Source organism: Grammomys surdaster, unplaced genomic scaffold, assembly GCF_004785775.1.
Source record: "Grammomys surdaster isolate TR1022 unplaced genomic scaffold, NIH_TR_1.0 126086, whole genome shotgun sequence".
Classification (NCBI taxonomy): Eukaryota; Metazoa; Chordata; class Mammalia; order Rodentia; family Muridae; genus Grammomys; species Grammomys surdaster.
In genome coordinates this window covers 3,779,784-3,795,560 of record NW_021620894.1, presented here as the reverse complement: position 1 = coordinate 3,795,560, position 15,777 = coordinate 3,779,784, and the positions used below count along the sequence as shown (strand labels likewise).

The 15,777-nt window shown below is 46.8% G+C and overlaps 1 protein-coding gene across 3 annotated transcripts in view; it reads left to right on the top strand.

Annotated features, from left to right (window-relative positions):
* Ubash3b (ubiquitin associated and SH3 domain containing B) overlaps positions 1–15,777 on the top strand; it is a 138,693-nt gene that overhangs the window by 109,535 nt on the left and 13,381 nt on the right. For all 3 annotated transcript variants that reach the window (XM_028755877.1, XM_028755879.1, XM_028755878.1), the window contains exons 5-9: positions 933–1,102; positions 5,080–5,288; positions 11,461–11,593; positions 13,114–13,234; positions 14,827–14,949. In XM_028755877.1, the coding sequence (XP_028611710.1) occupies positions 933–1,102; positions 5,080–5,288; positions 11,461–11,593; positions 13,114–13,234; positions 14,827–14,949 (756 nt within the window). The remainder of the gene's footprint in view (positions 1–932; positions 1,103–5,079; positions 5,289–11,460; positions 11,594–13,113; positions 13,235–14,826; positions 14,950–15,777) is intronic.

Sequence of the window (15,777 nt, the reverse complement as noted above, 5' to 3'; positions counted from 1 at the left end):
ATAGTGGAAACAGCCACAAACACCTGTCTCACAGACTCACTCCACAGAAACGCCCTGCAGTATAATGGGACTAAAACCCAGAAGACTGGCTTCCCGCTCTATCTGACCCAATAATTCTGAGACTTGACTGACTCCTTTCATTTCTTCTTGCTTCTCTCCTGGGAAGTAGACAGTTCTTTCTCATGTAACTTACAAAGGGGAGGTAAAGCTTATCCCTCATGTTGGTAGGTTTGTTCCGCTTTATTTTTAGTGTTTTAGAATAATGGTATGCATACTTCAAATGAGTGGCCCCCCCAACCCAGAGCAGTGTCACCCTCAGGGGACATTTACCAATATGTAGTGTGATTTTGGGGTTATGACTTGGGGTGCTGCTGTCATCCAGGGGGTAGAGGCTGGAGGGGTGTTACTAAACACTCCATGACATCCAGGACAGCTCCCTACAAGTAACTATTGACATACGTGTTGTTGGGAAAGCCTATTTCATACTGTGGGGTCTCCCCAACCCCCTCTTTTTCACCACACTCCCAGAATCCAGGAAATCCGATCCCAGATGAAGACAACCCGCTCACACAGTCACAAACCACACTTTGTATTTCTGCATCAATCACACCGGCCCTTGAGGTCTGCTTTTCTTCATCTGAATGGAAGGGCTGGTGATGAGCCCCTGGACTTGTCAGGATGAGCCAGCCAAAAAGATTAACCCCGAACGCATCCTCAGCTCCTACTGAAAAGCCATCTGTCCTGTGGCTTTTTATCTCTGGAACAGTGGGTTGATTGGGGCCTGGGATCCACCCCTTTAATTCCACTACTCCTCTCCCAGGGACTGGCCTCTTTGTTATTTGGGGAACAGGACACCTTTCTGGGCCCTTTCTTCTGTCTTCTCCATTGTCATAATTTTTTTCTAATCTGAACACTGCCTTTCTTTTCTCCAGAAGTCCATGTGGAGCCTCATAAGAAGCAGCTGCATGTGACACTGGCCTACCATTTCCAAGCCAGCCACCTACCCACCCTAGAGAAGCTTGCCCAGAACATCGATGTCAAGCTAGGGTGCGACTGGGTGGCCACCATATTCTCTAGGGATATCCGATTTGCTAACCATGAGGTAATGCTTCCCTGTAACACTGCATGCTCTCAAGTAAAATCTATGGATACTTGATAATATTCTCACATTTAGAGCATGCAAGGTACTGCTGGGCGTGCAGAATTTTTTTTTTTTAATTTTGCACTCAAGGAGTTTCAAGGACCAGTGAGGTGACTCAGTGGGTGATGGCACTTGCTGTCAAGATGGCACTTGACTTGAGTTCAATTCCTGGAACCCACATGCTAGAAGGAAAGAACGGAACCTTGCAGGTTGTCTTCTGACCCTCCCTGTGCATGTACACACAAACACACACACACACACACAAACACACACACACACACACACTGAATACATCTGTAAGAAAAGAGCTTTGAGTCCAGCAAGGGAGAGAGAACAGACAAATGTAAGAAGAAATCTCTCCTGGTCCCTTTGAGAAGTTGTGGACTCTCCAGTGGAAGATGTCACTGAGCATAACTGAATCCTACGACAGACAAATGGGACTGTTTTAGTGTTCTTCTTTGGATGTTATCAGCATGGCTTTGCAGTCAATCACGTGCCTCTCAGAAGGACCGTGTTAATCTTTTTTATCTTAAAGACGACTCAGAGGTTAACTACCTGCTCTGAAGCAGCCGTAGAGTTGAGGCCACAGGAAGCAGAGTCTCAGTCTTTTTGATCAACAGAGGCAGGTGATCTGTCTAGGGAAAGACCGCATATGGTAGTCCTGCAGTGTTTGCTGTTCCTCTTTCTCTCACGATTTCAGCGAGTAGAAGCTACTGTTTCACAAGTAGTGCTCGGGAGACGGCCCAGTGGAGGGGTCGGAGTGCTTGTGCAAACATGAAGATATGAATTCAAATCTCCAACACTTACAAAAGCCCACATTCCTGTAACCTCAATGTTGAGAGGCCGACAGACAAATCCTAGGAGCTAGCATAGGTTTGTGAATCAGGGCTCCTGGATCACGGAGAGATCCTGTCTCAAGGGAATAAAGTGGCAACCAATAGAAGAAGACACCCAAGGACTCCATATGTGCACACACAGGGTCACAAACACGTGGGGCGTGCACTTGTTACACACACACACACACACACATATATACTACATACATAGTGCACACACACACAAATTCATGACTTTTCAATAACTTTATTACAGTATATTATTAGAACTTCCCTATTTTATTATTGGTTTTGTTCTCAATCTACAAATTAAATTTGATATAGCTATTAATAGAAATATATATATTATATACTTAATATAACATAGAAGTGTGTTTGGCCCTATCTGCAGTTTCAGGCCTACCCTCTGGTTTTTGGAATGAACCCCATGGTTAGTGGATAGCTACTGTAGTTACATGAAAAACTGCCTTCTAGCTTAATTACATTTATTAAGCAATGGTTACATGTTTCTCAATTTTTCAACTATGCCAAAGGCTTTTTGTTGTAGTTGTTGCTATTGTTGTTTTTAGCCTACAGGACCTTTTGACAATTCTTTTATACTTTCTTAACATGTTTTAAAAGAGAGAGAGAGAGCAAAAACCAGAAACAGACAGAATGTCTTACTGTGCCCAGGCAACCTCGTTGTTTGGGAAGTGTTACAAGCCAGTCTGAGAACTAAAGCTTTGAGGTGTGGTGTTGTACTTAGGGAGCAGAGAGGCCAGGCCTTGCCTGACTTTCCTGATGGGAACATTCTTCAGTCATTGGGGCTGATTCCTCCTGAGACAGACTAAGTGGACAACATCTGATCTTGAGAATGTTGACATCTCCTGGAATTACCAAGAATGATCCTTAAGGATAGTAGAGAGACCGGGCAGTGGTACACGCCTTTAATCCCAGCACTTGGGAGGCAGAGGCAGGCAGATTTCTGAGTTCGAGGCCAGCCTGGTCTACAGAGTGAGTCCCAGGACAGCCAGGGCTACACAGAGAAACCCTGTCTCGAGGAGGGGTGGGGGGGAGAAAAGAAAAGAAAAAGGATACTAGAGAGAAGTGTGGTGGCCAGATGCTTTTCCAAGGACAAAGGCATATAAAAGGTCAGGGATGGTTGTACACTGGTCTCAGAGAAGTCACCTCTGTAAGAGGAGAAGGTGCGGTGGAATTTTACAGGGCTTGTCTCCTAATGAACACTGCCCTCCGGTTAACTCCAAGGGTAACTGCTTTTCTGCGTGACCCACATTCTGCTCAGTCTGTGCAGAAGGAAAGAGGCTGCAAATGCCCACATGAATTATTCTAAAAATAACTTGGCCCCCTTTAGCTCGTATGTGCCAAAGCTCAATTATTACAGTCTCTTCTGAGAAGGCACCCTCTGCCCTGCTAGGTTCCCTCTCCGTTCTTTGGGTCTTCTGGAGTCCCTTGGGTGTGTGATGCTCCCACAATTTCTGTAATTTGTAGGCTGGGAATGTAGCTCCGTTTGTAGACACAAGATTTTTTAGTATTATTTTTATTGTATGTGTATGGGTGTTTTGCGTACGTGTGTGTCTGTGTACCATGTGTGCACAGTATCCATGGAGGGCCTAGGAGGGTGTCAGATCCCCCAGAACTGGAGTTACAGAAGATTGTGAGTGCCGGGAGCTGAAGCCGGGTCTTCTGGAAGAGCAGCCGGATCAGGAACCCTGGACCACTAGAAGTACTTCGAGCCCTGTACGGCTCTGTCCTCCTGCATCTCCTTAGAGCATCATATTTACCTTTATAGTCTAGACATTGATGGAGACCAAAGCTGAAAACTCTGAAGATGGGAGTCAGAAATGTGGCCTTTTACTTTCAGATCTAGAGCCTTAGGGAAGGTTCTAGAAGCCTTCTCCACCTTTCTGGCTGTCTGGAAACGCATACGATAGGTTATAATTTTCTTCCTGCGAGGTCTCTCGCTGGTGATAAAAGATCTAAAATAGATGGCTATTTTTTTTAAAAGTGTCTAGGATTATGATGATTAAATATACCAAGAAAAGAAGCACCACCACCACCCCTTCAAGTAGGATACATTGGCCACTTGGCCTGAGCTCATCATGGCTGCCCTGAGGACCTTTTCTGAGCCCAGAGAATGGACATGTGGCCTCCATCTGCTCTCTGGTGGAAGCTGGTTTCTTCCTGGTTACCCACATTGGTGTCTAAGAGAGACAGCTTTTGTTCAGGGTCTTTGTTACAATTGTAGGCTTAAAGAAAGCCATGGACTGTTTTGCCTCATCACCCGAGTCACAGAGAAAGGGTCATCTTTCCCGAGCAGCTCAGAGTGCTGGCTGCTCTTGCAGAAGACCTGGGTTTGGTTCCCAGGACCCATGTGGCAGCTCACAACATTCTGTATAATACAGTTCCAAGGAATCTCATGCCTTCTTCTGTCCTCTGAGGGATCCTGTATACATAGACATCACAGGGAGGGAGAGAGAGAGAGAGAGAGAGAGAGAGAGACAGAGAGACAGAGAGAGACAGAGACAGAGAGACAGACACAGAGAGACACAGAGAGACACAGAGAGACACAGAGAGAGACACAGAGACAGACAGACAGACAGACAGACAGACAGACAGGCAGGCAGGCAGGCAGACAGACAGACATCCTTTATAACTATCCCAGTAGAAGTGACTCCCCCTTGGCCTGTCTATGAGCCCGTGTAAAGACAAGTTTCCTCACACAATCCCCATCTGCCTAGTGCTTGCCACAACAGATGGCGCAGGGGAAATGAATATTTGTATGTCCAGCAATTGCCCAGAAGAAGCTTCCAGCTTTCTGTGAGTTCCAGAAGCACCTGCTTCTGAGTCCTGACAGGAAGTGAAAGCATGGCTGGGATTCCGGAAGGTTCTGGAACACCAGGCACCTACCCATGAAACATTAGTGAGAGAAGTGCTTTCCGATCAGAGAGGCCATGTCTGCCTGCCCAGAGCCTGGGACCCCAAGGAGTCCTATATACACTGCACTTTGTCCTTGTCTATAGAGAGTACCGTCTAGGACGCTAAAAAGAATGGTAGCTGAGTCTGGTCTCACGGCCCTTCTCCCCCCCCCCTTTTTTTTTGCAGACGTTACAGGTGATCTATCCCTATTCACCCCAGAATGATGATGAGCTGGAGTTGGTCCCAGGGGACTTCATCTTCATGTCTCCCATGGAACAGACCAGCACCAGTGAGGGCTGGATCTACGGGACCTCGCTGACCACTGGCTGCTCTGGGCTGCTTCCTGAGAATTACATTACCAAGGCTGATGAGTGTAGCACCTGGATCTTCCATGGGTAGGTAGACCCACTCTCCTGCCCACTCAGGGTCATTGCCTATCCCGGTGCCTGGTGGGTAGCCAGCCTGAGGATGCTGTCCATCTCTGGCTGGAGGGCAGTAACATCCCATGTTGAGAATGCATTGCTACATACATGGCTTCTGTGTATCTCATCCTGGGCCATTACTCTGGGGGCGGGGGGAGCAGCTAGACAGACTCCTTCTATGTCAGCCAGACCAATGACAGAAAGATTCAAAAGTCAGGAACCCACATTTATGAGGTGACCCTGAACAAGTCCCCGGACTTGGTATGTGTGTGCACCTAGGCAACAGAGACTGTGTTCAAGGTGACAGGCAGCTTGTGGGAGCTGAATAGGACCATGATGTCTCACATTCTTTATTAAGGTGACACCCACCTGCCCCTCACTGCTCTGCTGTCCTTAGATCATACTGGGGTCCAATTTCCAGAATGGACCATTTTGTGTGACCAGCTTTGCCCCAGATAGAATTAAATAAGGACACAAAGTGCCTTCCTTCTTCCCAATTCAAGGTGCTCAAATCCAGCCCCAGGTTTCACGAGCTGGTTTGATTTTCCCTCCCCCCTTGTTTCTTCCATGTGGCAATGTAGCTGAGAGGCAGAAGCCTTGAACACCCCACTTCGTTATTTACCTGCCACGGTAGTGCCTGTCTCAAGGGATCAGATCAGGTGGTTCCTGCAAGTATTTCTCCTGGAGAGAAAAGAACCAAGATGGTCCCCTGCTCTGTGAGCCTTAGACAAACCATACATTCAGGGTAGGAAAGGACACCCTCTTCCTCCCTCTGCCTTGTGTGACCCCCTCCCCAGCCCACAGGCATCCAGATGCTACATGTCCCCAAATGTCCATTTTAGGAATGTTTCTGAAGCTGAGACTATGGGAGTTGAGTTTCTGCAGCTGCCATTTTATCCCACAAAGATAAATAAGACCGGGTCGGTGAAGTGTAGCTGCTCACGCTTGTTATTCCAGAGCTGAGAAAGTAGAGATGGGGGGGAGGGGGAATTCAGCCAGGCTAACCTACTTGGTGAGTCTGGGGACAGTGCCTTAAAAAAAAGAAGAAGGAGGAGGAGGAGGAGGAGGAGGAGGAAGAAGAGGAGGAGGAGGAAGAGAAGGAGAAGGAGAAGGAGAAGGAGAAGGAGAAGGAGAAGGAGAAGAAGGAGAAGAAGGAGAAGAAGGAGAAGAAGAAAGGGGAATGGCCGGCAACATAGGAAAGGCACAGAGCCTGATAATCCAAGTCTAAACCACAGGGCACACATGGTGTAAGAAGAAACCCAGTCCACTACATCCATACACACATACACTGTGGCATGTGCACAAACTCAAAGATTAGATAGATAGATACATAGATACATACATAGATACATAGATACATAGATATAAGTGTCCTAAAAATGTGTTGATGGGGGCTGGAGAGATGGCTCAGCAGTTGAGAGGACTGGCCATGCAATCCTAAGGACCAGCGTTCAGATATCAGCACCACAAGGTGGCTCACCAGAAGCTGTAACTCTAGGTCCGAAAGCTCTAGCTCCCTCTTCTGGTCCCCAGAACCCTTTCATATATACTAACACAGGTGTGTACACACACCGAAATAAAAATAAAGACCTTTTTTAAAAGATGGACAGTGACTAAGGAACCCATGGTTGTCTTCTGTCCATCCTCTACCAACACGCACACATACACACACAAATACACACACACACACACATATGCACTCACACATGCACATATATACACACACACAGACACACAAATACAGGCACATATCATAGCATCTAGGTCAGGGTTGGCCCTTGGACACAGTAACAGTCCCTTAAGTTGTGTCACAGGACCCTAGCAGCTTAGTCTAAGCTTATTCTGACGCTATTCAGACAAGTCACCCAGTGATTCGCTCCTGGGAACAGCACCCCAAAGAATGGCTCGAGCATGTGCTGAAAACTGAAGATAACTTGCTTGATGAAGCACAGCTCACAGTGGGGCTGTTGGGGGGGGGGGCAAAGTACACACATGAAGTCCCACTGACCCCCCTGAGAGACCCTCCATCTAAACCACCTCCCTGAACTAGGATTCAGACTGAACCAGGGGAACAACTGACTAACCTCATCCAGGGCACCATGGGAGGCCCATGTGTCATCTCCCCCAGGGCACCAACGGAAGGTCTGTGTGTCATCTCCTTTCACTTTGAAGGTAATTGTTGATGTTTATTCCTTGGGAACTTTGTTTGAAATGAAATTCTCGGTTCCGCAGCCAACTCTGTTATGAGTGTCCAAACGCAAGGGCTAGGCGTTGAGACTCTGACTAAGAAGATAAATTTCAGTCCAGTTATATTCTGATCCTAACTCTCACATAGACCGGCTGTGTAAACCTTGCCCAAGTTGAATTACTACTCTGGGCCACCGTAAAAGAGTGAATCACTCCATATACAGTACAACCTGTGGTAGTGACTACATCTGTGGTGGTTCCACAGCAGTACTGTCTACAGAATGCCCACTAGTGGTTTTGATTATTTTTTTGTCTGTGTTTACCGGACCTCGTTAAGCTAAATGTCTCTTGCGTAAAAATGGCCTGACAGGTAAGTTGCCCATTACTGCTTAGCCCCAGAGGTAGGAATGACACACAGAGGCATAGCTCAGCCCCACTATGAGAGAAACATTCTCGTGTCTAACCAAAGATGGGCAGTCATGGGGAGACACAGGAACCATGTGGCCTGACCCTGGCTGGCTTCAAGAAAAGCTCTAGAGAGTGTTCAGGCAGTAGACAGGGACTCGGGGTGACAGTTGGCTTTTATTCCTGTGCCCACCCAGTGCTCCTTTGCCTTCTGAATACTTAGGAAAATGTTTTCTTTCTCCCTGCTCTTCCTGGTGGTCATTTGTTCCTGAGTGTCCCTAAATACCTTCTGGGTGATGCTGGCCCCTTGTCCTCTAGAGTTGGGGTGACCGGCTGACCCTCACACAGGCCTAACATGTTCTAGGCAGGAGCCTGGATCTTCCTGCTCCCTGAGAAGGAGTTCTCCATGTCAGACCCACTTCTTCTCCACCCTGGTCTGGCACTCTCCCCAGGCTGCTCAGGGGGAGCCTGGTCTTTCGATTCTAGTGACATTGAAGATGGGAGGGAAGCTGCCTTTTCCCTCACCAGGGGAACTGGAGGGAGAGAAAAGGCCCTATCATTTTCTTCCCAGCTGTGATACAATAAAGAACTTACAGACATGGGCAGCGGGGATGTCAGCATGATTCCAGACAGCTAGACATTGGAGGCCTGAAGCTTTGATGAGCCAGACGGGAAAGCTGGAGGTTTCTTCAGTTGTGTGCCATTGGGGAGGCTCTCTACTTAAAATAAAGGGAAACATCTGGTCTATTAGAGTGGCTCAGTGATCCTTGGGCTACAGTCACTTAAATTTACCCATAACAGGTCTAGTTTGTCTGCACATCATACTAAAAAGACACAGCTCTGTTGAGCTGCAAGCTCCTGGTTCTACCTCATAGGCTCTGAGCAGTGGTCTATGAGGAGCAGGATGCAGCTCAGGGCCTCCTGGTGTGTCTGATACGCACAGGGCTGCAGACCTCTTTTTCATGGTCTGACACCTTATCCCTGAACATATAGCCAGGCTGAGGGACACAGCTCGGTTGGCAGAGCGTTTGCCTAGCATGCCGGAAGCTCTGGGTGTGATCTTCAGCATCCTAGAGATGGGTGGTGGCTCATGCCCGTTATCTCATCACTCAGGAAGCAGAAGCAGGATGATCAGGTGTCTGAAGCCAGCCTTGGCTGTGTGTGGAGTTGGAAGCCAGGCTGGACTCTATGAAACCCTGTCTCAAACAAAAACAAAAGCCGGCCTGTCATTTGTAGGGAGAATGCAGGGACACGAAGAACTTTTAAGGGCAAAATGTGTCCCAAAGTAATAAAATCATATGGTTTCTTGAGAAGAAAAAAAAGCAAACAAAAACCCAACCAACTCCTGACCTCTCACCTGACTATGTCACTCAAGGGTATTTACCCACAGGACCTGAAGGCAACATGCAGTGATGTTTATTAAAGGACTGTTCACAGTAGCTAAGTCACGAAATCCATGTATGTGACATACACTTGAATGAATAAGAAAAATGTGGTGAATGTATGCAGTGGAATTTGATTTAGCAAAAACATAAAAAAAATTGTCATTCGTGAATTAAGACAGACTAAACAAATACTATGTATTTGTTTTCTCTTGTTAATCATAAATGTTATTATATAGGTACATAAAATCACCACGCATACATCTGTACATGTGTCTTGAATGTAGACATGAAACTGTTTAAAGGAGTTTGGGGACTGTCTTAGTTAGGGTTTTACTGCTGTGACCAGACACCATAACCAAGGTAGCTCTTATAAGGACAACATTTAATTGGGGCTGGCTTACAGGTTCAGAGGTTCAGTCCATTATCATCAAGGCGGGAACATAGCAGCGTCTGGGCAGACATGGTGCTGGAGGAGCTGAGAGTTCTCCATCTTCATCTGAAGCTAGGAGAAGACTGGCTTCCAGGCATCTAGGATGAGGGTCTTAAAGCCCACACCCACAGCGACACACCTACTCCGACAAGGCAATACCTCCAAATAGTGCAACTCCCTGGGCCAAACATACTCAATCCACTACAGGGACTAATGAGGGAGATATATGAGGACAGAAGTAGTAGAGGGAGAAAGTGTGACCAATGTACGTTGTCAACTGTTTTGGAAGTAAGGCATCTGTATCCACCTCTCCCCAACCATCACCACCCGACAGGGATGTGTCTCTGTGTAGCTCTGGCTGTTCCGGAACTCATCATGTAAAGCAGGCTGCCTTCAAACTTACAGAGTTCTGCCTATTTCTGCCTCCAGAGTACTACTGTGTCACCATGCCAGCACCAAAGTATATGGCAACATCCATATGAAACTCAGTTCTGTGTACACTGAATATATGTCAAAAAACTAGTGGTGGGTAATTTTGGGGGGATTTGAGACAGGGTTTCTCTGTATAGCCCTGGTTGTCCTGGAACTCACTCTGTAGACCAGGCTGGCCTCAAACTCAGAAATCTACCTGCCTCTGCCTCCCAAGTGCTGGGATTAAAGGTGTGTGCCCTTTACCACTGCCGAGTGGTAATTTTAAAAAACCCAACAACCAGTTAACTTACTGATTTTAGAAAAGATGAAAATTTTCAAAAGCAAAATTCTAATAAGCATACTGTGTTAGAGGCAAATTCTGCAGAGTGGATGCTTGCTAACTTGCCCAGATTGTTGGGCCTAGAGATGTAAACCCAGACTTTGTAGAGCAAACTAGGCCTTTCCAAGTGCAAGAAATTAAAGATTCAAATACTTCCCTTTGAGACTGCCCAGTGACCCGGGAGATACTCGTTAGAGCTGCCCAACAACCATATTTAAATAGCAGCTCTCATTACGTAAGGTTTTGGGAAGTCTACCGTGTGCAGGAATTTCAGGGTGGAATGTTTGGACAGCTTTGCTCTAGGTCAGATCTCCTCCCGGCCCCCATAGTTACAGTGGCATAGTCAGAAATAAGATTTCTTGATTCACAGCTCCAAACATCTGGCAAGAGTCAGATCCTCTGAAATAACCCAGTCTCTAAATCATCTTCTTGGAGTTGCTATGGAGACCAGTACAGTGCAGGAGAATGAAGAGGTCAGGTTAAAGGATGAAGGTCAAATTCCTGAGAACCTCAGAGCCACAGGAAAAGCGGTGCTGAGAACACGTTTCTGCTCACATTCCTCCGATGGAAATAGCCATGGAAAAGATGAAAGGCGGCTGGGACTGTTTATTTCTCCACAGCGACAGAAAGAGCTGGAACAGTGGTACATAATTGATACCTCATCATTCTTTAACATGTCTCTGCTGCCAGCCCTGCCTACAGCATTTTAATAAGCCTAGAATCACTGGACGCCATCCCTGCCCGAAGGGATGGGTGTATCTGTTCTCAGCTCTGAGGACTGCCTGCCCTTGTTTATTAACTGTGAGGCTTCAGTTAAAAAAAAAAAAATATGTTCTTGCCTGGAGATGGGGTACTCCCTACTCACGCCCCCAAACAAGCGTGACCAGACAGTCCTTTGTGCTAATTCCATACTCCGGTAGCTTTAGCCATGAGCAACTGAGGACTCCTGGCTGAAACCGTTAACCCTTTCCTCTCTTTCCTCTGCAGTTCCTACTCCATCTTAAATACAGTATCATCCAGCTCACTCGCGTTTGGTGACGGGGCGTTAGAGAGGCGACAGTATGAGGATCAAGGTCTTGGGGAGACAACACCCCTCACTATCATCTGCCAGCCCATGCAGGTAGGGCTGATCGTGAGGGTCATGTCCTGGAATCTAATCCTGATGGTTTTGTTGTTTTGTGTAGTCAGAGCCTGCCCTAGAATTTATTATGTAGATGGGGCTAGCCTCAAACTCAGCTATTAAAAGGCATGTGCTACCACCACCCAGCTAATCAGGATGCTTTGAAGACCATCCTCAACACTGACCTTGCTTCTTCCAAAGGGTCCCTAACCTTATGAGGGGGGAGAACACAAGATCACAAAGACACACAACAATCCAAAACTAGGACTCGATGGGTGAGGGTACTGACTGTGGACATCGCCGTGTGAATTTGAGCTTGGAAGCAAGGCCATCCCAAAGAAAGAAGAGGAGGCTGTCTCTCTACTTGTATCAGTAGAATGAGGTTCTTAGCATGGTAATTGGCATAGTGAGAATTCAGCATACTGGGGACACTTTGGGGACAGGCTAGAGAAGGGAGTAGGAGTAGTTGTCAAGCAGACAAATTGTAACTTCAACATGTGAAGGATGAGAAGGGGCATGTGCTTTGTCTAGAGCCCAGGGTTTGAATTAAGGAACATCAGGAGAGCAGGTGGCAAAGCTCACCGTGCCAGTCCACACATTAGTCCTGGCAAAGCAACAAGAAGCCAATGGAAGAGCGTTGGTCAGCAATGACCTAGCAGGCTGAGGCAACTGGAAACATCCAACGCATGAGCAAGAAAGGATGTAGAACCATCTATGCAGTTCCACTAGCAGCTGTGGAAACAAGAAATTGTCTCAACTTGCCTGTGTCACCATATGTGGTGCAGCTGTCCCCCCTGAGCCCATTCTGGAAATGCCAACATAGATGCAGCCCAGATAGCAGCACATATGATGATTAGAATATTCAAAGCCTGGCTGGAGAGATGGCTCAATGGTTAAGAGCACTGACTGCTCTTCCCGAGGTCCTGAGTTCAATTCCCAGCAACCACATGGCGGCTTATAATTGTAATTCCAGTCCTAGTGAGTTCTCTCACCTCTGTGGACACTGCAGTCACCTGGTACTCATACATGCATGCAGGCAAAACACCCATACTCATAAGTAATAAATAATACAATTGTAGAAAAAAGAACATGCAAAGCAGACACATGTGTGACGATAAAATTCCTCCCTCCCAGAAAGAGCTGATGACGCATCTCTTTGGAGGAGACAGCTGTCTTTCTAGATGACTGTCTCTACATTAATGGCTGGCTTGACCTGTGAACTGCACCTTGAGTAACCCTCCTGTTGCAGTAGGGGGAAGCAAAGAGCATAGTATTTTCATAATTCCTCATACTTCAAAGCACCTACAGGTATCTCATGGGAGCCCGAGAATAACTTATGAGGTTTACGGGATGAATTTATTAGCCCCACTTTACAAACAGGCCAGACTAACCTCATGGCATTCAGGGAGATTATCAGAGTTATACACTGGCAGGATATTTCCTAGAACTCGGCTCTCTTGGCATGCATGCAGGGTAGTCTGCAATGCCATATGGGTCCTTAGGTTTTTCTTTCTCTGCAGCCCCTGAGAGTCAACAGCCAGCCAGGGCCCCAGAAGCGATGCCTCTTTGTGTGTCGGCATGGGGAGAGGATGGACGTTGTATTTGGGAAGTACTGGCTATCCCAATGCTTCGATGCCAAAGGTGAGTCTCTCCGTTTATTCACTTTGACTCTCTGTGGTTTCATTTACCCACAGTTAGAGAGTCCAAAACTAGCTGTCTTAGTTAGGATTTCTATTGCTGTGATAAAACACCGTGATCAAAAAAGCAAGTTGGGGAGAAAAGGGTTAATTCATCTTACACTTCCACATTGTCGTCCATCACTGAAGAAAGCCAGGGCAGGAACTCAAACAGGGCAGGAACCTAGAGGCAGGAGCTGATGCAGAAGCCATGGAGAGGCACTGCTTACTGGCTTGCTCAGGGATGACACCACCCACAATGGGATGGGCCCTCCCATATCAATCAGTAATAAAGGAGATGTTCTACAGGCTCGCCTATAGCCCAGTCGTATACAGTTATTCTCTTACTTGGGGTTTCCTCCTCTTAGATGAAATAAAACTAGCCAGCACACAAGCAGTTCGTGTGTTTTATATTGCAATCCCTCCATTCTGGGTCACCTGATAAAAATCTCAGGCTCTCCAACTGGGTCCCACCCAGGTCAGGTCATCATCCATTTTCCCAGTGTCTCCAACAGTATACATGCGACCCACCTACTCGTTGGTTCTCAAATCTACTTTCAGAGTATCTCAGCCTCATTGGCCTCTCCTCACTTGGTCACACAGATACAGTTTCCTCCTTTTGTAAGAAGCCCGGGTATAATACAATAAGATATTTTGTGACAGACGTCTATGTAACTTTCATTACAGTGTATCATTTTACTCTTCCTCATTACTGCGTCTGATTTGTAAGTTAAATGTTATCATAGGGGTGTTTGTGGTGGTGGGGGGTAAGAACATAGTCTGTTCAGGATTTCACACTGTCTATGCTTTCAAGCCTCTAGTGGGGCTCTTGGGATACACTTCCTGTGTCTAAGGGTGTCTGCTGGTGGTTGGTGGGCTGCACAGCAATGCATACCTGTCACGGCCTCTAGGGGGCACCGTCAAGCTACTTTTATGTACAATTGAATAATTGAAGCTATTTTATGTACAATCATTTTTAAAGCTGTTGAAAATTCTTGGAATCTCAAAGTTCTTGATTGTTTCAACTCCTAGGGGAGAAATAAGCATTCTTGTCCCCATTCTATAAACTGAAGTATCAAGGAGCCAAGATGTTCCTGGCTCAGCTTTCTGAGGGCTGGAATTCCAGGTAGGCCCCTGCTGGTTGCAGATGTGGCCCCTGCCGAGGAATGAGAGAAGGAAAGTCAGGTCTTGCCCGTGTTCATACAGCAAAATCAGTACAGAGAAATAGACTGTTTCTGTGACCAAAATTCCTGCTTAAATCACCGTGGTCCCATCCAGTTCAGTTCTCCCTTGAGTGACACTTTAAGAAGAGGAGGCTTGCCATTGTCTGGTTGTTACCTTGACTGAGAAATCTCCTCATGTCTGTCATCAGCAAACGGTAGTGGATTCTAAGTCAATCTTCTGAAGAGAAGGTGTCAGATTCAATAGTTCCCACTGGCTTCAGATGGTTTGATTCAGTGTCTTTGACCAAGAAGGAGATGGGTCAGGATCACCGAAGAAAGTTTCAAGTAAACAAGAAGTCTCTATAGCCTTTATTTGATCTTCTTCACCCCCTAGGCCGCTACATACGCACCAACCTGAACATGCCTCACAGCTTACCTCAGCGGAGTGGCGGTTTCCGGGATTACGAGAAAGATGCTCCAATCACCGTGTTTGGGTGTATGCAAGCAAGACTAGTAGGTAAGGGTTCTCAGTGACTGTGTAGCATCTTCTGGCTCCCTCAACAGACCCACACCACGGGTGTGCAAACACACTTTGTGGGACTTTCCTTTTTGTTTGGTTGGTTGGATTTTTGAGACAGGGTCTGAGAGACCAGGGTGACCTAGGACATCAGATGTTCCTGGCTCAGCTTTCTGAAGGCTGGAATTCCAGGTAGGCCCCTGCTGGTTGCAGATGTGGCCCCTGTCGAGGAATGAGAGAAGGAAAGTCAGGTTTGGTTTACTGACTGCTGTAGCAGATGTGTCAGTTGCTAGCTCATGACAGCAGCATCTGCCAGTGTGATAGAAGATGTGAGGGTAAGGGAACGGTGCAGGGGACTAAGATAACAGAGACCCAAGGGTGAAGGTCTATGGAAACGCATGTGTGTGTTGTGGATGACTGTTAGACTCTAAGACTGGCTAAATAGCAAACTCTACACCGAGTCTGAGGAGAATATTGAAGAAAGACAAATGGTAGAATGAAGCAACGAGGGAGGGACGGAGAGAGGAGGAGGAAGAAAAGAAAATTAAGAGGCCAGATGAGGGGGATGGTTCTTGGTGTAGAGGACAATAAACAAAACCACAGATGTCAGACATAGCATCGAGAGAGCCCTATGAGACACGGTCAGTAAGTAAAGGCGCTTAAGGCAAAAGCCTTGTGACCTGGGTTCAATCCCTGGAACCTGCATAAAGGTGGTAGGAGGGAATTAATTCCATAAAGTTGACTTCTGACCTCCATATGTACACATTCTCTCTCTCTCTCTCTCTCTCTCTCTCTCTCTCTCTCTCTCTCTCTCTCTCTCTCTCTCTC